Below are 18776 nucleotides of genomic sequence, written 5' to 3'. Positions count from 1 at the left end.
AGACCTTCAGTCCATCCTTGTAAAACGGCTGTGAAGGTCAACAACAGGATGGGACTGTCAACAAGACAGAGGTGGTCTGCCAATGGAGATCCAGCCCTCCATCCACCATGCCCTTCTTCACCATTGAACACAAATCACTGGAAATATCCCTGTCATTCAAATACCTGGGCAGCATCCTCCCGGAGGACTTCAGCATTGACCCAGAAATTCAAAAAAGGATCAAGCAAGCCTTCACTGCCGTCGGGAAACTCTGTCTTCCAAAACTGGGATCTCCACCTGCACACCAAAGTCACCGTCTATCAAGCCGTCTGCATTACCACAGTTCTTTACAGCTGTGAAGCCTGGGTCACCTACAGTCGCCACAACAAGCAGCTCGAGCAATTCCACATAGGATGCCTACAGTGCATACTGGGAATCAACCATGTGCCCCACACAGAAAGACCAAATGCAAGAGTTGGGACGCCACGGCCACCCAACACCAACTGCGCTGGCTCGGTCATGTCATCAGAATGTCTCGCGAGCGCTTGCCATGGAAGATCAAGCTACTTCTTGGCTGCCAGTCTGAAGCTCTACGAGGACCAGCTGAAAGCGTCACGGAAGAAGTGCAACGTCAAACCCGCAGGCCTGGTGGATGCTGACGCCGACCGTTCCACCTGGCGGTACCTCTGACAGAGCGGTGTACAGGGGCAGGAGGAGGAAAAAACATCACAGGAGACATGACAACCATGACTGCCCCCCTCCCTCCCAACACAGACTGCACATGCCCCACCTGCAATTAAGTTTGTGGATCTCAGATTGGACTCTACAGCCACCAAATAATTAATTGTTAAGTCAGAAGTGGAAGTTATCATCAGATACGATGGATTACAGCAAGGCAAGTGTGTGTGTGTGTGTGTGTGTGTGTACCGTAGGGGGGCATCCTGGGGCAGTATTGGTAGCTTTATAATAGTGGAAGACGATCATGACAAGGTTCCAGTGTCCGTAACTCATGTGCCAGGCTATCCAGGATGGAGAGTACTTGTCGAAGATCACGGGCAGCATAACCACATAGACTACCAGCAGGATAGAAGTGGTCAGTATCACTAACAGACATACAAACACCTGGAGAAATAGAGAGGGGGTAAATGAGTGAGAAATTATTTCATGAGCATGAACATCTGTGCAACTGACACACACACACTTACCGCCCCAAACCTGCGGGTGAGTAGGTCCACCATCCATAAGATGGGTTCCATCAGTGAGTCCATGACGACGTCAGAGTTTGTGAGGGTGTTGTAATAGAGGGAGTCGACCATCAGTCTGAGGTAGGCCCATATCTGCCTCGCACACAGCGGTAGTCTGCAGTTGTTGCCATTTCTGCAGTGCCACTGTCTGGCGCTCACACACAACCACAGCCAGCGCTGCAGCAGGAAGGTGGGGCTCAGCCGCATTCTTCTCCTGAAACACACACAGATGAATGTTTACAAGGGATTATTGCACCATTTTTCACGATGCTTAAATAAATAAAACACCTCTGTAAACTGAAGACATCCTCCAGTGATTTTGGAAAATGTACTGTTGCAAAGTGATATCCCATGTATAAATACAGTAAATAATACACACTTGTTGGATTCAAACTTTTAACTTGAAATATCTTACACTATTAAAACAGTGGATGGAAATCTACTGAGTGAGAAAGGGGAGTGCAGAAAGTTTACATTCTGTTCAAACATGTTATTGTTAAATCTCATTTATACTATGAAGAGGAGGGCAACGGTCTGGTTTCAGTCACAGACAGCCGTGAGTTAGGGAGGAGTGAGGAATTAGGGTCAAGGTCAGGTCAGATGAAGTGAGAACGAAGAGTCGCCACTAAAGTCCCGCCTAGCAACAGAGATGTATTGGCTGTCCAAATGTGCGAGGAGACTCAACCTAGAAGGAGGGTATAAATATATGTGCTTGTGTAAACATGTCTGTCTTATGCAGCTGTTTGATCCAGTAGTTTAAAAAAAAACTTGGTTTGAGCTTTGACTAGTTGTCCGTTAGTTTTTCACTCTGTCAGAACCTAACAGTTGTCGGCAGGATTCGCCACGATTTATAGTGGAACTGGAGAGTCAACCTAGATCCACTTCAATTTGCTTACCGCCCCAATAGGTCCACAGACGATGCGAATCTTCATCACACGCACACTGCCCTATCCCATCTGGACAACAGGAATACCTATATAAGAACGATGTTCATTGACTACAGCTCAGCATTCAACACCATAGTACCCTCCAAGCTCATCATTAAGCTTGAGGCCCTGGGTCCGGACCGCCCCCAGGTGATGAAGATAAGAATCGACACCACGTCGCTGATCCTCAACACTTGGGCACCATAAGGGTGAGTGCTCAGCCCCCTCCTGTACTCCCTGTTCACCCATGACTGTGTGGCCACGCACGCCTCCAACTCAATCATCAAGTTTGCAGATGGCACAACAGTAGTAGGCTTGATTAGCAACAACGACAAGACAGACTACAGGGAGGAGTTGAGGGCTCTGGGAGTGTGGTGTCAGGAAAACAACCTCACTCAATGTCAACAAAACAAAAGGAGATGATCGTGGACTTCAGGAAACAGCAGAGGAAGCACTCCCCTATCCACATCGACAAGACAGCAGTGGAGAAGGTGGAAAGTTTTCATTTCCTCTGTGTACACATCACTGACAAACTGAAATGGTCCACCTACACAGACAGTGTGGTGAAGGCGCAACAGTGCCTCTTCAACCCGAAAACCGTCAAACTTTTACAGATGCACAATTGAGAGCATCCTATCGCAACTGCACGGCCACGGACAAAGAAACAGGGAGGAAAGAGCAATGACTTTATCGCAAGGTACAGAGCGTCAGAGCACTGTTTTAGGTGTGGGGCCGTTGGTCATTGGAAGAGTGAGTGTAACGGGGCATGAAACAGGTCAAATTTACGACAGGGAAAATTATTACATTCAGCAGGGTAACAGAGGCAGAATCGACCAGGACCAGTAACAATACTCGGATAGTGATGGGCGGGGAACCAATTTTGGGGTTGGAAGATGCGAAATGCCAGGGGAATGGATTCTAAAAAAGTCAACAAGTTAGAATTGACACAGCCAAACACTCCATGCAAGCTCAGACAACCTTGGGGGGGGTTGCAATCTCGTGGGACGCTTTATTCCGACTTATTCTGACATATGTTTATAGAATTGACGAAAGGGAGGAGGGGGGTCACGAGAAATTAGAGTGGAGTTAATATTGTGAGTAATTGTTTGTTTTGAAAAAGCAATTGTGTCATGCGCCGGCATTGGGGTTGCCAAACCTAAAATAACCTATTCAACTATTTGTTCATGGACACATGAAGGGCATTGTAGTGTGGTGGCTTACGGGAAATCATGGTGGAAAGAGAGACCAGTCATATACGGGAGTAAATCGTTAGACTCAGTGGCAAGAAATGCCGCCGTGTCTAAGGGTAGTACAGGCTACATAAACATTGGGATGGATTAAAACAAACGATTAATGACTGGAGGGAGGACGTGTTTTGTTTGTAATTAAAACTAGTTGATAATTAAGATTTAGCATAATACTAACAAAATGCACACTTTCTCTTCCAGGAGAAGATGGGCTGTCCTTATCTCTCTTTGAAATGTTTCCCTGAGGCTGTTTCTTCGGGGAGCAGTTATCGAAATTATGCAGTTTTATCAGATCTATTGGATAATTTATCAATTGTTTTAAGTATGATCCGGAAAGGAGAGAAGAGAGCGCCAAGTGAGGGGAGGGTGCACTGCTCAAATCTATAGAGTCGAGGGAGGATTTCCTCCCAGGAAACCTAATCTTTTAGTGTCCTCTGAGAGGAAGGTGGAGAACGCACTAGATGGTAGCTTGGGCTGACATTGATAGTAGGGATTTTGTTTTACCATGTCATCAGAATCCTAATTTTAATGTGCATGAATACATATGGCTTTCTGGGTGATACAGTACAATTAATTACGTACAAGGCTCAGTCTGCATCTCGTTTTGACACCCGAGGAAGAAGGAGACTGGCATGGAGACTAGCATCACATTGGCTGAGAACAGATGGACAGTTCTTGCCCAAATCTCATTCTCACCAAGGTTGGTGTGAAATGATTAAACATGCATTTTCTCTCTTCCCTGTTCAAGTCAATATATTTTCTAGGTGGTGTGAGAGATCATTGTTCCACATGAGGGATTATTGGAAATGGAATGACTCCATACGTGGACGAGTTAGGGAGGAGTGAGGAATTCAGGTCAAATGAGATTTTCCCAATACCTGGAAAAGCGCACCTATTGGTAATTGGGTCAAAATAAAATAAAAAGCGGACACTGAAAATCCCTTTGAGCAAGGTGAAGTTATTAATTACACTTCGGAAGGTGTATCAGTACACCCAGTCACTACAAAGATACAGGATGGAAACCACTCAGGGATTCACCATGAGGCCAATGGTGACTTTAAAAACAGTTAGAGTTTAATGGCTGTGACAAGGAAAACTGAGGATGGATCAACATTGTAGTTACTCCACAATACTAACCTAAATTACAGAGTGAAGAGGAAGCATGCATCTAAAACATGCATCTTGTTTGCAAGGCACTAAAGAAAATTGGCTAATAAATTCACTTTGTGTCCTGAATACAAAGTGTTATGTTTGAGGCAAATCCAACACAACCGAGTACCTACCACTACATTTTCAAGCATGGTGGTGGCTGCATCATGTTATGGGTATGCTGGTCATCTGCAAGTAGTTTTTTTAATCAAAATAAATGGAATAGAGATAAACTGACATGTGTATAAAAGCAATACATTAGCACGTATATCCTACCAACGGGACATTAAAAACTGTAATATCTTATGTTTCACCGAGTCATGGCTAAACGACGACATTAACATACAGCTGGCGGGTTATACACTCTTTCGGCAGGATAGAACAGCAGCCTCTGGTAAGACACAGAGTGGCGGCCTATGTATATTTGTAAACAGCTGGTGCACGATATATACGGAAGTCTCGAGGTTTTGCATCTCATGATACGCTGTAGACCACACGATCTACCTAGAAAGTTGTCATCTGTATTTTTCATAGCTGTCTACATACCACAGACCGGTGAGGGCACTAAAACCATACTCAATGAGCTGTATACCGCCATAAGCAAACAGGAAAACCCTCATCCAGATGTGGCGCTCCTAGTGGCCGTGGACTTTAATGCAGTTAAAACTGATTAAAGTTTCCCTAATTTCTATCAGCATGTTAAATGTGCAACCAGAGGGGGAAAAACAAAACTCGATACCACCTTTACTCCACACAGAGACGCGTACAAAGCTCTCCCTCCATTTGGCAAATCAGACCATAATTATATCCTCCTGATTCCTGCTTACAAGCAAAAATTAAAGTAGGAAGCACCAGTGACTCGGTCTATGAATTTTTTTTTTAAGTGGTCAGATGAAGCAGAAGCTAAACTACAGGACTGTTCTACTAGCACAGACTGGAATATGCTCCGGGATTCTTCCGATGACATTGAGTAGTACAGTCCCTGGCTTCATAAATAAGTCCACTGATGACATCATCCCCACAGTGACTGTACGTACCAGACCCCAACCAGAAGCCATGGATTACAGGCAGCATTTGTACTGAGCTAAAGGGTAGAGCTGCTGCTTTCAAGGAGCGGTACTCTAACCCGGAAGCTTATAAGAAATCACACTATGCCCTCTGACAAACCAGCAAACAGGCAAATCGTCAATACAGGACTAATATCGAATCGTACAACACCGTCTCTGACACTCATTGGATGTGGCAGGGCTTGCAAACTATTACAGAATACAAAAGGGAAGCACAGCCGAGAGCGTCGCAGTGACACGAGCCTAACAGACGAGCTAAATAACTTCTATGCTTGCTTCGAGGCAAGTAACACTGAAACATGCATGAGAGCATCAGCTGTTCCGGATGACTGTGTCATCATGCTCTCCGCAGCCGATGTGAGTAAGACCTTTAAACAGGTCAACATTCACAAAGCCGCAGGGCCAGACAGATTACCTGGACGTGTACTCCGAGCACACGCTGACCAACTGGCAAGTGTCTTCACTGACATTTTTAAACCTCTCCCTGTCTGAGTCTGTAATAGCAACATGTTTCAAGCAGACCACCATAGTCCCTGTGCCCAAGAACACTAAGGTAACCTGCCTAAATGTCTACCGTCCCGTAGCACTCACGTCTGTAGCCATGAAATGCTTTGAAAGTCTGGTCATGGCTTACATAAACACCATTATCCCAGAAACCCTAGACTCACTCAAATTTGCATACCACCCCAACAGATGATGCAATCTCTATTGCACCCCACACTGCCCTTTCACACCTGTACAAAAGGAACATCTAAACTCAGCAAAAAAAGTAAGGCCCCTTTTTCAGGACCCTGTCTTTCAAAGATAATTTGTAAAAATCCAAATAACTTCACAGACCTTCATTGTAAAGTGTTTAAACACTGTTTCCCATGCTTGTTCAAGGAACCATAAACAATTAATGAACATGCACCTGTGGAACGGTCGTTAAGACACTAACAGCTTACAGACGGTAGGCAATTAAAGTCACATTTATGAAAACTTAGGACACTAAAGAGGTATTTCTACTGACTCTGAAAAACATCAAAAGAACATTGTCTCCACTCCTCAACCAGTATTCTACAAGAGCAGAGACACAAGGGACAACAGACACACCGGTCTCTACATTGCAAATGAGCTGAAGGCAGTCAATGACCTTGGACCACAGAAAGAATTTGCAATGGTGACAGACAATACTGCGCACGTGAAGGCTGCTTGGTCTAAAGTGGAGGAGTTCTACCCTCACATCACACCCATTGGCTGTGCTGCTCATGCATTGAATCTGCTCCTCAATGACATCATGTCACTGAAAACAATGGATACACTACAAGAGAGCCAAAGAAATGGTTAGGTATGTGAAGGGTCATCAAGTTATAGCAGCAATCTACCTCACCAGGCAAAGTGAGAAGAATTAGAGCACCACATTGAAGCTGCCCAGCATCACCCGTTGGGGTGGTGTTGTCATCATGTTTGACAGTCTCCTGGAGGGAAAGGAGTCTCTCCAAGAAATGGCCATATCACAGTCTGCCGATATGGACAGCCCCATCAAGAGGATCCTCCTGGATGATGTATTTTGGGAGAGAGCGGTAAGCAGCCTGAAACCTATAGCAGTAGCCATTGCACGGATTGAGAGAGACAATGCTATCCTGTCTGATATTCAGACTCTGCTTGCAGATATAAGAGAAGAAATCCTTACTGCCCTGCCCATTTCACGGTTGAGGAAACTGCAGTTCTGAAATACATCAAAAAACGTGAAGACTTCTGCCTGAAGCCCATACGCAGCGTACATGTTGGACCCCAAGTATGCTGTAAGAGCATCCGGACTGGTGCAGAGATCAACAAGGCCTATGGTGTCATCACTACCTGTCATTTCCAAGATGGCGTAGCAATCGGACGTGTGTTTTGTCTTGTCCCGTCCTGTCTAGTGTAAATATAGTTTTCTTCGTTTTTTTTTTCTGTATATATTTCGTACATATTTTAATCTCACTTTCAAACTAGAGCTGAATATACTCTCCTGCAACTCGCATCACCCAAAGTGGTACGGATCTGCTTTTTCCATACTTTACTTTAGAACCGGAACCACCATCAGAAGCTAGCCAGCTAACTAGCTACTAGCTCGTACTCAGTTAGCCATTGCTAGCGGTCTTCAAAGCTAACTAGGACACCAGCGACATCAACCCAGAGCATATCAGACTGCTCTTTCTCTACCACATCTCCGGATTCCTACCGCAAGCTCTGAACCTTTACACCGGATCATCGCAACTAGCTAGCTGCAATCCGAGTGGCTACTCCTGGCTAACGTCTCTGTCCCAAAACAAGCTACAGTTAGCCTTGAGCTAAGCCCATCTCCCGACTAGCCGAAGAGGCCCAATAATACCTCTTTGCCAATTGGCCTGGACCCTTTACTGCCGACACGGAGCCCCGCCGATCCATCACGACTGGTCCGCCGACATAATCGTCCGAGGTGGTTTCAACAGGCTTTTTCAGCGACATCGCCAAAGATCCATCTGCTGGCCAAGGCCCGCGACTTTCTGAAACGCTGTGTCTCCAGCTCACCCAGCGCACTAGAGCTCCTGTAGCATACTCCTGGGCTACAATCACCCGGGCCCGCGACCGGTCTGTCGATGTCACCGCAAGAAGAGGAATAAACAGACTCACCCCATCGCGACGTCCCCCAAAGGTTAGCTCTCTAGCCCTCGCTATCTCCCTGCTTGCTAATTCGGCCTGCTAACGGCTAGCTTGTCTAGCCCGGGCCTACGAACTGTTAGCTTGTTAGCACAGGCCTGCTAACCATCTGGCTCACTGCATTCCAAACACTCTGAACCCATTTACTTTATATCTCTCTTTGATTTTTATTTTGTTTATACCTTCCGGAAACCTGTCCCACCCACTGTGATACGGAATCGCTATCACCTTTAATTTTTATTTTATTTTTATGACACACTCAAGAACCTCCAGACGCTAACCAGCTAACTAGCTACAAGCTATTTAGTCATTGTTAGTTTTTTTTTTTTTTTAAACCTGGATAACACTCGCCAGCCCAGCTTCCCTGCCCATCCACCGCTGCCCCTGGACACTGATCTCTTGGCTATATAGCTGACGCACGCTGGACTGTCCATTAATCACGGTACCCCATTCTGCTTGTTTGTTTATCTGTCGGCCCAGTTGCCTAGTCAACGCCATTTTACCTGCTGTTTGTTGTGCTAGCTGATTAGCCTCGCCTACTGTTTTTAGCTAGCTTTCCCAATTCAACACCTGTGATTACTGTATGCCTCGCTGTATATCTCTCTCAAATGTCAATATGCCTTGTATACTGTTGTTGAGGTTAGTTATCATTGTTTTAGTTCACAATGGAGCCCCTAGATCCACTCTGCATACCCCTGTTACCTCCTTTGTCCCACCCCCCACACATGCGGTGACCTCACCCATTACAACCAGCATGTCCAGAGATACAACCTCTCATCATCACCCAGTGCCTGGGCTTACCTCCGCTGTACCCGCACCCCACCATACCCCTGTCTGCGCATTATGCCCTGAATATATTCTACCATGCCCAGAAACCTGCTCCTCTTATCCTCTGCCCCCAACGCTCTAGGCGACCAGTTTTGATAGCCTTTAGCCGCACCCTCATACTACTCCTTCTCTGTTCCGCGGGTGATGTGGAGGTAAACCCAGGCCCTGCATGTCCCCAGGTACCCTCATTTGTTGACTTCTGTGATCGAAAAGTCTTGGTTTTATGCATGTCAACATCAGAAGCCTCCTCCCTAAGTTTGTTTTACTCACTGCTTTAGCACACTCTGCTAACCCTGATGTCCTTGCCGTGTCTGAATCCTGGCTCAGGAAGGCCACCAAAAATTCAGAGATTTCCATACCCAACTATAACATCTTCCGTCAAGATAGAACTGCCAAAGGGGTCGGAGTCGCAGTCTACTGCAGAGATAGCCTGCAAAGTAATGTCATACTTTCCAGGTCCATACCCAAACAGTTTGAACTACTAATTTTGAAAATTACTCTCCAGAAACAAGTCTCTCACTGTTGCCGCCTGCTACCGACCCCCGTCAAGCTGTGCCCTGGACACCATTTGTGAATTGATCGCGCCCCATCTAGCTTCAGAGTTTGTTCTGTTAGGTGACCTAAACTGGGATATGCTTAACACCCCGGCAGTCCTACAATCTTAGATGCCCTCAATCTCACGCAAATCATCAAGGAACCCACCAGGTACAACCCTAACTCTGTAAACAAGGGCACCCTCATAGACGTATCCTGACCAACTGGCCCTCCAAATATACCTCCGCTGTCTTCAACCAGGATCTCAGCGATCACTGCCTCATCGCCTGTATCCGCCACGGAGCCGCAGTCAAACGACCACCCTCATCACTGTCAAACGCTCCCTAAAACACTTCTGTGAGCAGGCCTTTCTAATCGACCTGGCCCGTGTATCCTGGAAGGACATTGACCTCATCCCGTCAGTTGAGGATGCCTGGTCATTCTTTAAACGTAACTTCCTCACCATTTTGGATAAGCATGCTCCGTTCAAAAAATGCAGAACCAAGAACAGATACAGCCCTTGGTTCACTCCAGACCTGACTGCCCTCGACCAGCACAAAAACATCCTGTGGCGGACTGCAATAGCATCGAATAGCCCCCGTGATATGCAACTGTTCAGGGAAGTCAGGAACCAATACACGCAGTCAGTCAGGAAAGCTAAGGCCAGCTTCTTCAGGCAAAAGTTTGCATCCTGTAGCTCCAACTCCAAAAGTTCTGGGACACTGTGAAGTCCATGGAGAACAAAAGCACCTCCTCCCAGCTGCCCACTGCACTGAGGCTAGGAAACACGGTCTCCACCGATAAATCCATGATTATCGAAAACTTCAATAAGCACTTCTCAACGGCTGGCCATGCCTTCCGCCTGGCTACTCCAACCTCGGCCAACAGCTCCGCCCCGTAGTTCCTCACCCAAGCCTCTCCAGGTTCTCCTTTACCCAAATCCAGATAGCAGATGTTCTGAAAGAGCTGCAAAACCTGGACCCGTACAAATCAGCTGGGCTTGACAATCTGGACCCGCTATTTCTGAAACTATCTGCCGCCATTGTCGCAACCCCTATTACCAGCCTGTTCAACCTCTCTTTCATATCGTCTGAGATCCCCAAGGATTGAAAGCTGCCGCAGTCATCCCCTCTTCAAAGGAGGAGACACCCTGGACCCAAACTGCTATAGACCTATATCCATCCTGCCCTGCCTATCTAAGGTATTCGAAAGCCAAGTCAACAAACAGGTCACTGACCATCTCGAATCCCACCGTACCTTCTCCGCTGTGCAATCTGGTTTCCGAGCCGGTCACGGGTGCACCTCAGCCACTCTCAAGGTACTAAATGATATCATAACCGCCATCGATAAAAGACAGTACTGTGCAGCCGTCTTCATCGACCTCGCCAAGGCTTTCGACTCTGTCAATCACCAAATTCTTATCGGCAGACTCAACAGCCTCGGTTTTTCGGATGACTGCCTTGCCTGGTTCACCAATTACTTTGCAGACAGAGTTCAGTGTGTCAAATCAGAGGGCATGCTGTCCGGTCCTCTGGCAGTCTCTATGGGGGTGCCACAGGGTTCAATTCTCGGGCCGACTCTTTTCTCTGTATATATCAATGATGTTGCTCTTGCTGCGGGCGATTCCCTGATCCACCTCTACGCAGACGACACCATTCTATATACTTTCGGCCCGTCATTGGACACTGTGCTATCAAACCTCCAAACGAGCTTCAATGCCATACAGCACTCCTTCCGTGGCCTCCAACTGCTCTTAAACGCGAGTAAAACCAAATGCATGCTTTTCAACCGATCGCTGCCTGCACCCGCATGCCCGACTAGCATCACCACCCTGGATGGTTCCAACCTTGAATATGTGGACATCTATAAGTACCTAGGTGTCTGGCTAGACTGCAAACTCTCCTTCCAGACTCATATCAAACATCTCCAATCCAAAATCAAATCTAGAGTTGGCTTTCTATTTCGCAACAAAGCCTCCTTCACTCACGCCGCAAAACTAACCCTCGTAAAACTGACTATCCTGCCCATCCTCGACTTCGGCGATGTCATCTACAAAATAGCTTCCAATACTCTACTCAGCAAACTGGATGCAGTTTATCACAGTGCCATCCATTTTGTTACTAAAGCATCTTATACCACCCACCACTGCGACCTGTATTACATTTACATTACATTTAAGTCATTTAGCAGACGCTCTTATCCAGAGCGACTTACAAATTGGTGCATTCACCTTATGACATCCAGTGGAACAGCCACTTTACAATAGTGCATCTAAATCTTTTAGGGGGGTGAGAAGGATTACTTATCCTATCCTAGGTATTCCTTAAAGAGGTGGGGTTTCAGGTGTCTCCGGAAGGTGGTGATTGACTCCGCTGTCCTGGCGTCGTGAGGGAGTTTGTTCCACCATTGGGGGCCAGAGCAGCGAACAGTTTTGACTGGGCTGAGCGGGAACTGTACTTCCTCAGTGGTAGGGAGGCAGCAGGCCAGAGGTGGATGAACGCAGTGCCCTTGTTTGGGTGTAGGGCCTGATCAGAGCCTGGAGGTACTGAGGTGCCGTTCCCCTCACAGCTCCGTAGGCAAGCACCATGGTCTTGTAGCGGATGCGAGCTTCAACTGGAAGCCAGTGGAGAGAGCGGAGGAGCGGGGTGACGTGAGAGAACTTGGGAAGGTTGAACACCAGACAGGCTGCGGCGTTCTGGATGAGTTGTAGGGGTTTAATGGCACAGGCAGGGAGCCCAGCTCTAGTCGGTATGCTCTAGTCGGCTGGCCCTCGCTACATGTTCGTCGCCAGACCCACTGTCTCCAGGTCATCTACAAGTCTATGCTAGGTAAAGCTCCGCCTTATCTCAGTTCACTGGTCAAGATGGCAACACCCACCCATAGCACGCGCTCCAGCAGGTGATCACTGATCATCCCTAAAGCCAAAAACTTATTTGGCCGCCTTTCCTTCCAGTTCTCTGCTGCCTGTGACCGGAACGAATTGCAAAAATCTCTGAAGTTGGAGACTTTTATCTCCCTCACCAACTTTAAACATCTGCTATCTGAGCAGCTAACCGATCGCTGCAGCTGTACATAGTCCATCGGTATATAGCCCACCCAATTTACCTACCTCATCCCCATACTGTTTTTATTTGATTTACTTTTCTGCTCTTTTGCACACCAGTATCTCTCCCTGCACATGTTCATCTGATCATTTATCACTCCAGTGTTAATCTGCTAAATTGTAATTATTCACTCCTATGGCCTATTTATTACCTACCTCCTCATGCCTTTTGCACACAATGTATATAGATTATTTTTTCCTACTATGTTATTGACTTGTTTATTGTTTACTCAATGTGTAAATCTGTGTTGTTGTCTGTTCACACTGCTATGCTTTATCTTGGCCAGGTCGCAGTTGCAAATGAGAACTTGTTCTCAACTAGCCTACCTGGTTAAATAAAGGTGAAATAAAAAAATAAAAAATAAAAATGACCATTACATACATATATTATTCTATTATTATTATTTACTGCTGCTCTTTAATTATTTGTTATCTCTTAATTCTCCATTATCTTTAAACTGAGTTGTTGGTTAAGGGCTTGTTAGGTAAGCATTTCACCTGTTGTATTCGGCACGTGACAAATCAAATTTGATTTCTAAAAACATGTTTTCACTTTGTCATTATAAAAGGTATTGTGTGTAAATGAGGGAGAAATGTATACCTTTTGAATTCAGGCTGCAACAACAAAATAATGTGGAATAAGACAAGGTGTAGGAATACTTTCCGAAGGAACCGTATGTAGAAAAGATAATGGACCCATATTTTTTTTTAGAACCTTTGAAAAGTAACAATCACCAAAATAAAAGCTAGATGGTCGGAGAATTTAAAATAGAGGTTTACCGATTAATCAGAATGGCCGATTAATTAGGGCCGATTTCAAGTTTTCACAACAAATCGGTAATCTGCATTTTTCGGACACCGATCATGGCCGATTACATTGCACTCCATGAGGAGACTGCGTGGCAGGCTGACTTCCTGTTATGAGAGTGCAGCAAGGAGCCAAGGTAAGGTGCTAGCTAGCATTAAATGCATCTTATAAAAAACAATCAATCTTAACATAATCACTTGTTAACTACACATGGTTGATGATATTACTGGTTTATCTAGCTTGTCCTGCATTGCATATAATCAATGCGGTGCCTGTTAATTTATCATTGAATCATAGCCTACTTCGCCAAACGGGTGATTTAACAAGCGCATTCGCGAAAAAAGCACTGTCGTTGCACCAATGTGTACCTAACCATAAACATCAAAGCCTTTCTTAAAATCAATACACAAGTATATATTTTTAAACCCGCATATTTAGTTAATATTGGCTGCTAACATGAATTTATTTTAACTAGGGAAATTGTGTCACTTCTCTTGTGTTCTGTGCAAAAAAGTCAGGGTATATGCAGCAGTTTGGGCCACCTGGCTCGATGTATATTTAGAAATCCATGTTATTCAATTATTGCATGCACACTGCTCGCGTGCACCAACGAGCATTTGCGATGTCATGGGCTAAAATAGAACTCCTTTCTATTTCTGACGCAGATTGCGCTGCAAGTCCTGCCTCTCTCATCTCCTCATTGGTTATACCCACGTGGATGACTGAAAGACATACTGTTTTGCCGGTCGTCGTGGTAATCCGTCGTGGTTGGCCGTTTTATGTGTGGATTAATTGTCTGGGTAAAGACCTTGTGCATTTCAGGTAAAATAACAACTCAATGTTTATATCCCAGAACAAATTAGCTGGCAAATAGGGCAAATTAGCTAGCAAGTGCAAGCTAACTAGCTAAATTGCCATACATGTTTAATGCTTTTCGACCTGTCCCCAAATTAATGTAATTGGTTCAGAGTTTGTTTTGATATTTTAACCTGCGTATCGTGATCGTGTTTGGTGTAGGGGGACCAAATACATGTATGCAAGATAACGCACGTGCGCAGCCGGTTTGGATTCCGAGTAACAAAGACAGCCAACTTCGCCAAACGGGGGATGATTTAACAAAAGCGCATTTGCGAAAAAAGCACAATCGTTGCACGAATGTACATACCCATAAACATCAATGCCTTTCTTAAAATCAATACACAAAAGTATTGATTTTTAAACCTGCATATTTTGTTAAAAGAAATTCATTTTAGCAGAAAATATTAAACTAGGGAAATTGTGACTTTTCTTGCGTTCATTGCACGCAGAGTCAGGGTATATGCAACAGTTTGGGCCTCCTGGCTCGTTGCGAACTAATTTGCCAGAATTTTACGTAATTATGACATAACATTGAAGGTTGTGCAATGTAACAGGAATATTTAGATTTATGTATGCCACCCATTAGATAAAATACGGAACGGTTCCATATTTCACTGAAAGAATAAACGTTTTATTTTCATAATGATAGTTTCCGGATTTCACCATATTAATGTCCTAAGGCTCATATTTCTGTGTGTTATGTTATAATTAAGTCAACGATTTGATATTTGACAGAGCAGTCTGACTGAGCGGTGGTATGCAGCAGGAGGCTCGTAAACATTCATTCAAACAACACTTTTGTGCGTTTGCCAGCAGCTCTTCGCTGTTTATGACTTCAAGCCTATCAACTCCCGAGATTAGGCTGGTGTAACCGATGTGAAATGGCTAGCTAGTTAGCGGGGAGCGCGCTAATAACGTTTCAAATGTCACTTACTCTGAGACTTGGAGTAGTTGTTCCCCTTGCTTTGCAAGGGCCGAGGATTTTGTAGAGCGATGAATAACAATGCTTCGAGGGTGGCTGTTGTCGATGTGTTCCTGGTTCGAGCACAGGTAGGGGCCATAGTGGAGTTTGGAGCGTGACTGTTTGAGGTTGTGGACAGGTGTCTTTTATACTGATAACAAGTTCAAACAGGTGCCATTAATACAGGTAACGAGTGGAGGACAGAGGAGCCTCTTAAAGAAGAAGTTACAAGTCTATGAGAGCCATAAATCTTGCTTGTTTGTAGGTGACCAAATACTTATTTTCCACCATAATTTTCAAATAAATTAATTAAAAATCCTACAATGTGATTTTCTGGATTTTATTTCTCATTTTGTCTGTCATAGTTGAAGTGTACCTATGATGAAAATTACAGGCCTCTCATCTTTTTAAGTGGGAGAACTTGCACAATTGGTGGCTGACTAAATACTTTTTTGCCCCACTGTATAAATAAATAATAAATAAAAAATATATATAAAAAAATACAATTTTTAAAAATTACCAAAATAAAAACAAAATGTATATTTTATTATTATTATTTTTTTTTTTTTTTTCATTTAAAATCGTCCGATTAATCGGTATTTACTATTTTGGTACTCCAATAATCGATATCCGCATTGAAAAATCATAATCGTTCGGCCTCTAATTGAAAATTCCAAAAACAATGAATTTAGCAGTATTGATTTTGTTATGTTTAAAGAATACAGCATTAGTCATGACAAAATGTATAGAATTGCAAGATTTGTTTTATTTATCTCTTCCCTGCCAAGATGAGGGCCCTCTAAAATTCTGTCACATGGTCGTAACTAGTTAACACACCAACAAAGTCATAAACTCCACCTATTTCTAGAATTTCTCTTCTTAAAATCAGATTTCAAAACCTAAGCTTAAGCCACACTGGTAACATTATGCCTTACCCAAGCCATAAATCAAGACCAAAAAGTACATTTTTGTTTTAATGTGTTAAGAAAAACTATTTTGACTTTGTGGCTGTGTTATCTAGTGGAAACCCGGCTGACGTCCGACCGCAACCCCTGCCACAACCACCACCGAAGACCCTTTTTGATCCAGAAAAAAAAACCTGCACACACACACAGGCCTGAACAATACACAGAGCTACAAAGACCACATGGTGTAAGCAATGGTTCCCCTTTTTAAGACCTACTTTTCTGGGCTCCGGACAATTATGGCATTGGAATCTATTCCAATTTCCCCCTGGGTCCCTGGGATTAACGGATAGGGTGGATTTGCGACAGAGAAGTTTTGAGTCTGCCGGCCGTTCATCCTACCCGTAATTCCAGTTTAGGATTAGATTATTCCTTTGACCTGGACTGTGTTTGCAGCATGAGTAGATGCGCTTCTTTTGGGATCAAAGCGAGAGAACATTTGTTATATTCTTTGCTAGTAAGTGAGTTATTAGTCCAGTTATTGCTCATTTCTAGTCAGCAATGGGAGAGTGGTTGCTTCCTACAAGAGCACAAAACCTGTGCATTTCGAGCCTTTGAAAAGAGTCAGGTAAATATTTGTTTTCGGTCTTAAAAAGGGGCATTGTTGTATTTTGAGACATGCTTGAATGAGCTAAGTAGCCATTTGGCAGAGGGTAGGATAATGTCTGATTCTCTAATGATGGTATGGAAATAATAATTAACTTTATTTTCGTAAGTGGTTTCCTGCGTCAAACACATTTCCAGTCACCACCTTGTCTGAAGGACAAGGGAATAAAATGGTTCATGTGAAGCCCTGCATTTTTTCCAAAAATTCTCACGGAATGTAGGCCTACATTTTACACCACACATTGGCTGCTACTATAGGCTGAATGACATAACATTTTAACATGGAAATAGCCGTTCTGTGATGCATTTTCTCCATTGTTTTTAATGGTAGGCCACTCAGATAGGTCTACATTATGATCAAACGGCCACTGTGGGTACAGCCTCAGTATATACAATAAACCCGCGCCAGAAGTTTTCACAATGTTCAAGTTTGCACTCAGCGGACCTGAAATTTGCTCAGTTCCCAAAACAATGAGGGAACATTACTCAAGTCACTGGCCCAATCCCAAATCAATCCCCCTAGACCCTACACACTTGCGGAGATCTGAGATAATTTGATCTAAGCAATATGATAAAACTTCCACCTAGCCTATTAGAGGGCAAATTGGAACTATTACCAAATTGATTACACCTGTGAAATCATTGCAGATCTCCACAAGTGCATAGGACGTTGGGCAGGGCTCGCCAACCCGTTTACTGGAGAGTTACCGTCCTGTAGGTTCACTCCAACCCTAATAATTAACTGGTTGATGAGCTGAATAAGGTTAGTTACAACTGGGGATGGAGCAAAAACCTACAGGAAGGTAGCTCTCCAGGAACAGGGTTGGAGAGCCCTCGCGTAGGGTCTAGACCAGGATTGCCCAAGCACACTGGCCAAACTGGTGGTTTTATTTGGCACCGAAGTTTAGTAAAAAAAATATAAAAACAAATCTATACAATTTATCTGATTATGTCAAATACTATCTGTTTGGAATTCCTACGGTGAATTTGCTGTGTACAAATAACTATGTTCTGGCACACCAACCATCTGCTCAAGAAAGAAAATATATCTATATATATATATAATAATAATCGGCCCACAGCTGAATGTAATTGGGGACCCCTGTAGATTTGGGATTGGGCCACAAACTGCTAGGACTACTGCTTTATATATATAATTATGACACGTCATTTTATGGCGACTCTACTCTTGCTCTTCTGCATTCCAATCAAGGGATATGAGCAGGGCGGAACACAATAGTGAGAGCGACACAGCCCATAATGACAGCTTTGAAAGAATGGAGTTAGCTACATTGTTGGAATCCTATCCAGACGTTCTGTCCAGCACATTGTTGCGCATTTTCACCGCAACTTTCCATGAACATACCTCTGTCACTCACTGTCCACCCCCCATTTGTTATAAACCATCTGCCAGCGCAGTAGCAATTATCAAGCTTCAATGTTTTATGACACGACGGACAAATTGCTATTTTAAGATAGCCAAACAATATGATTGAATATGATTCATATACATTTAAGCTTTTCCTCAAAAGAGAACATCAGTTGAAAGGACCACAGGCCGTGAGCTACCAGCAGCAAGCTTGAAGAGAGAGTAGCGCTGTATGCTGCTAGCTACCATGCACAAAGTAATACATTCCATTTATATACTCACTTTCTTAGGATCGCATGTCACCCGTGAGAAATGTGTTATCTCTGGCCATGATACCAAGGCGAAGAAGGTTTAATTCATCCGGAAGCTAACAATTGAACGGAGACAATGTTCTCTGTCGCGAGTTTAGCCCAGACGCTTCTCTTCTACGTTACAGACTCAGTGCTGAAAATTAGTAATTTTACTTCCGGG

At 44.3% G+C, this 18776-nt stretch overlaps 1 protein-coding gene across 5 annotated transcripts in view; it reads right to left on the bottom strand.

Annotated features, from left to right (window-relative positions):
* LOC118369474 (palmitoyltransferase ZDHHC16A-like) overlaps positions 1–18776 on the bottom strand; it is a 77809-nt gene that overhangs the window by 7943 nt on the left and 51090 nt on the right. For 4 of the 5 annotated variants that reach the window (XR_008095025.1, XM_052498323.1, XM_052498322.1 and 1 more), the window contains 2 exons: positions 1185–1437; positions 907–1101 (listed from right to left, as the gene is read on the bottom strand). Coding sequence is in view for 4 of the 5 variants with exons in the window: in XM_052498322.1 (XP_052354282.1) it covers positions 907–1101; positions 1185–1437 (448 nt within the window). In the remaining variant the exon portion in view is untranslated. Of the gene's footprint in view, positions 1–906; positions 1102–1184; positions 1438–18587; positions 18738–18776 lie in introns of those variants that run through there. The other variant, XM_035753878.2, reaches the window with a different exon arrangement.

This window comes from Oncorhynchus keta, chromosome 36, assembly GCF_023373465.1.
Source record: "Oncorhynchus keta strain PuntledgeMale-10-30-2019 chromosome 36, Oket_V2, whole genome shotgun sequence".
In the NCBI taxonomy this organism is placed as follows: domain Eukaryota; kingdom Metazoa; phylum Chordata; class Actinopteri; order Salmoniformes; family Salmonidae; genus Oncorhynchus; species Oncorhynchus keta.
The sequence above is the reverse complement of the archived record's forward strand: the minus strand, read 5'-3'. Positions and strand labels throughout refer to the sequence as shown.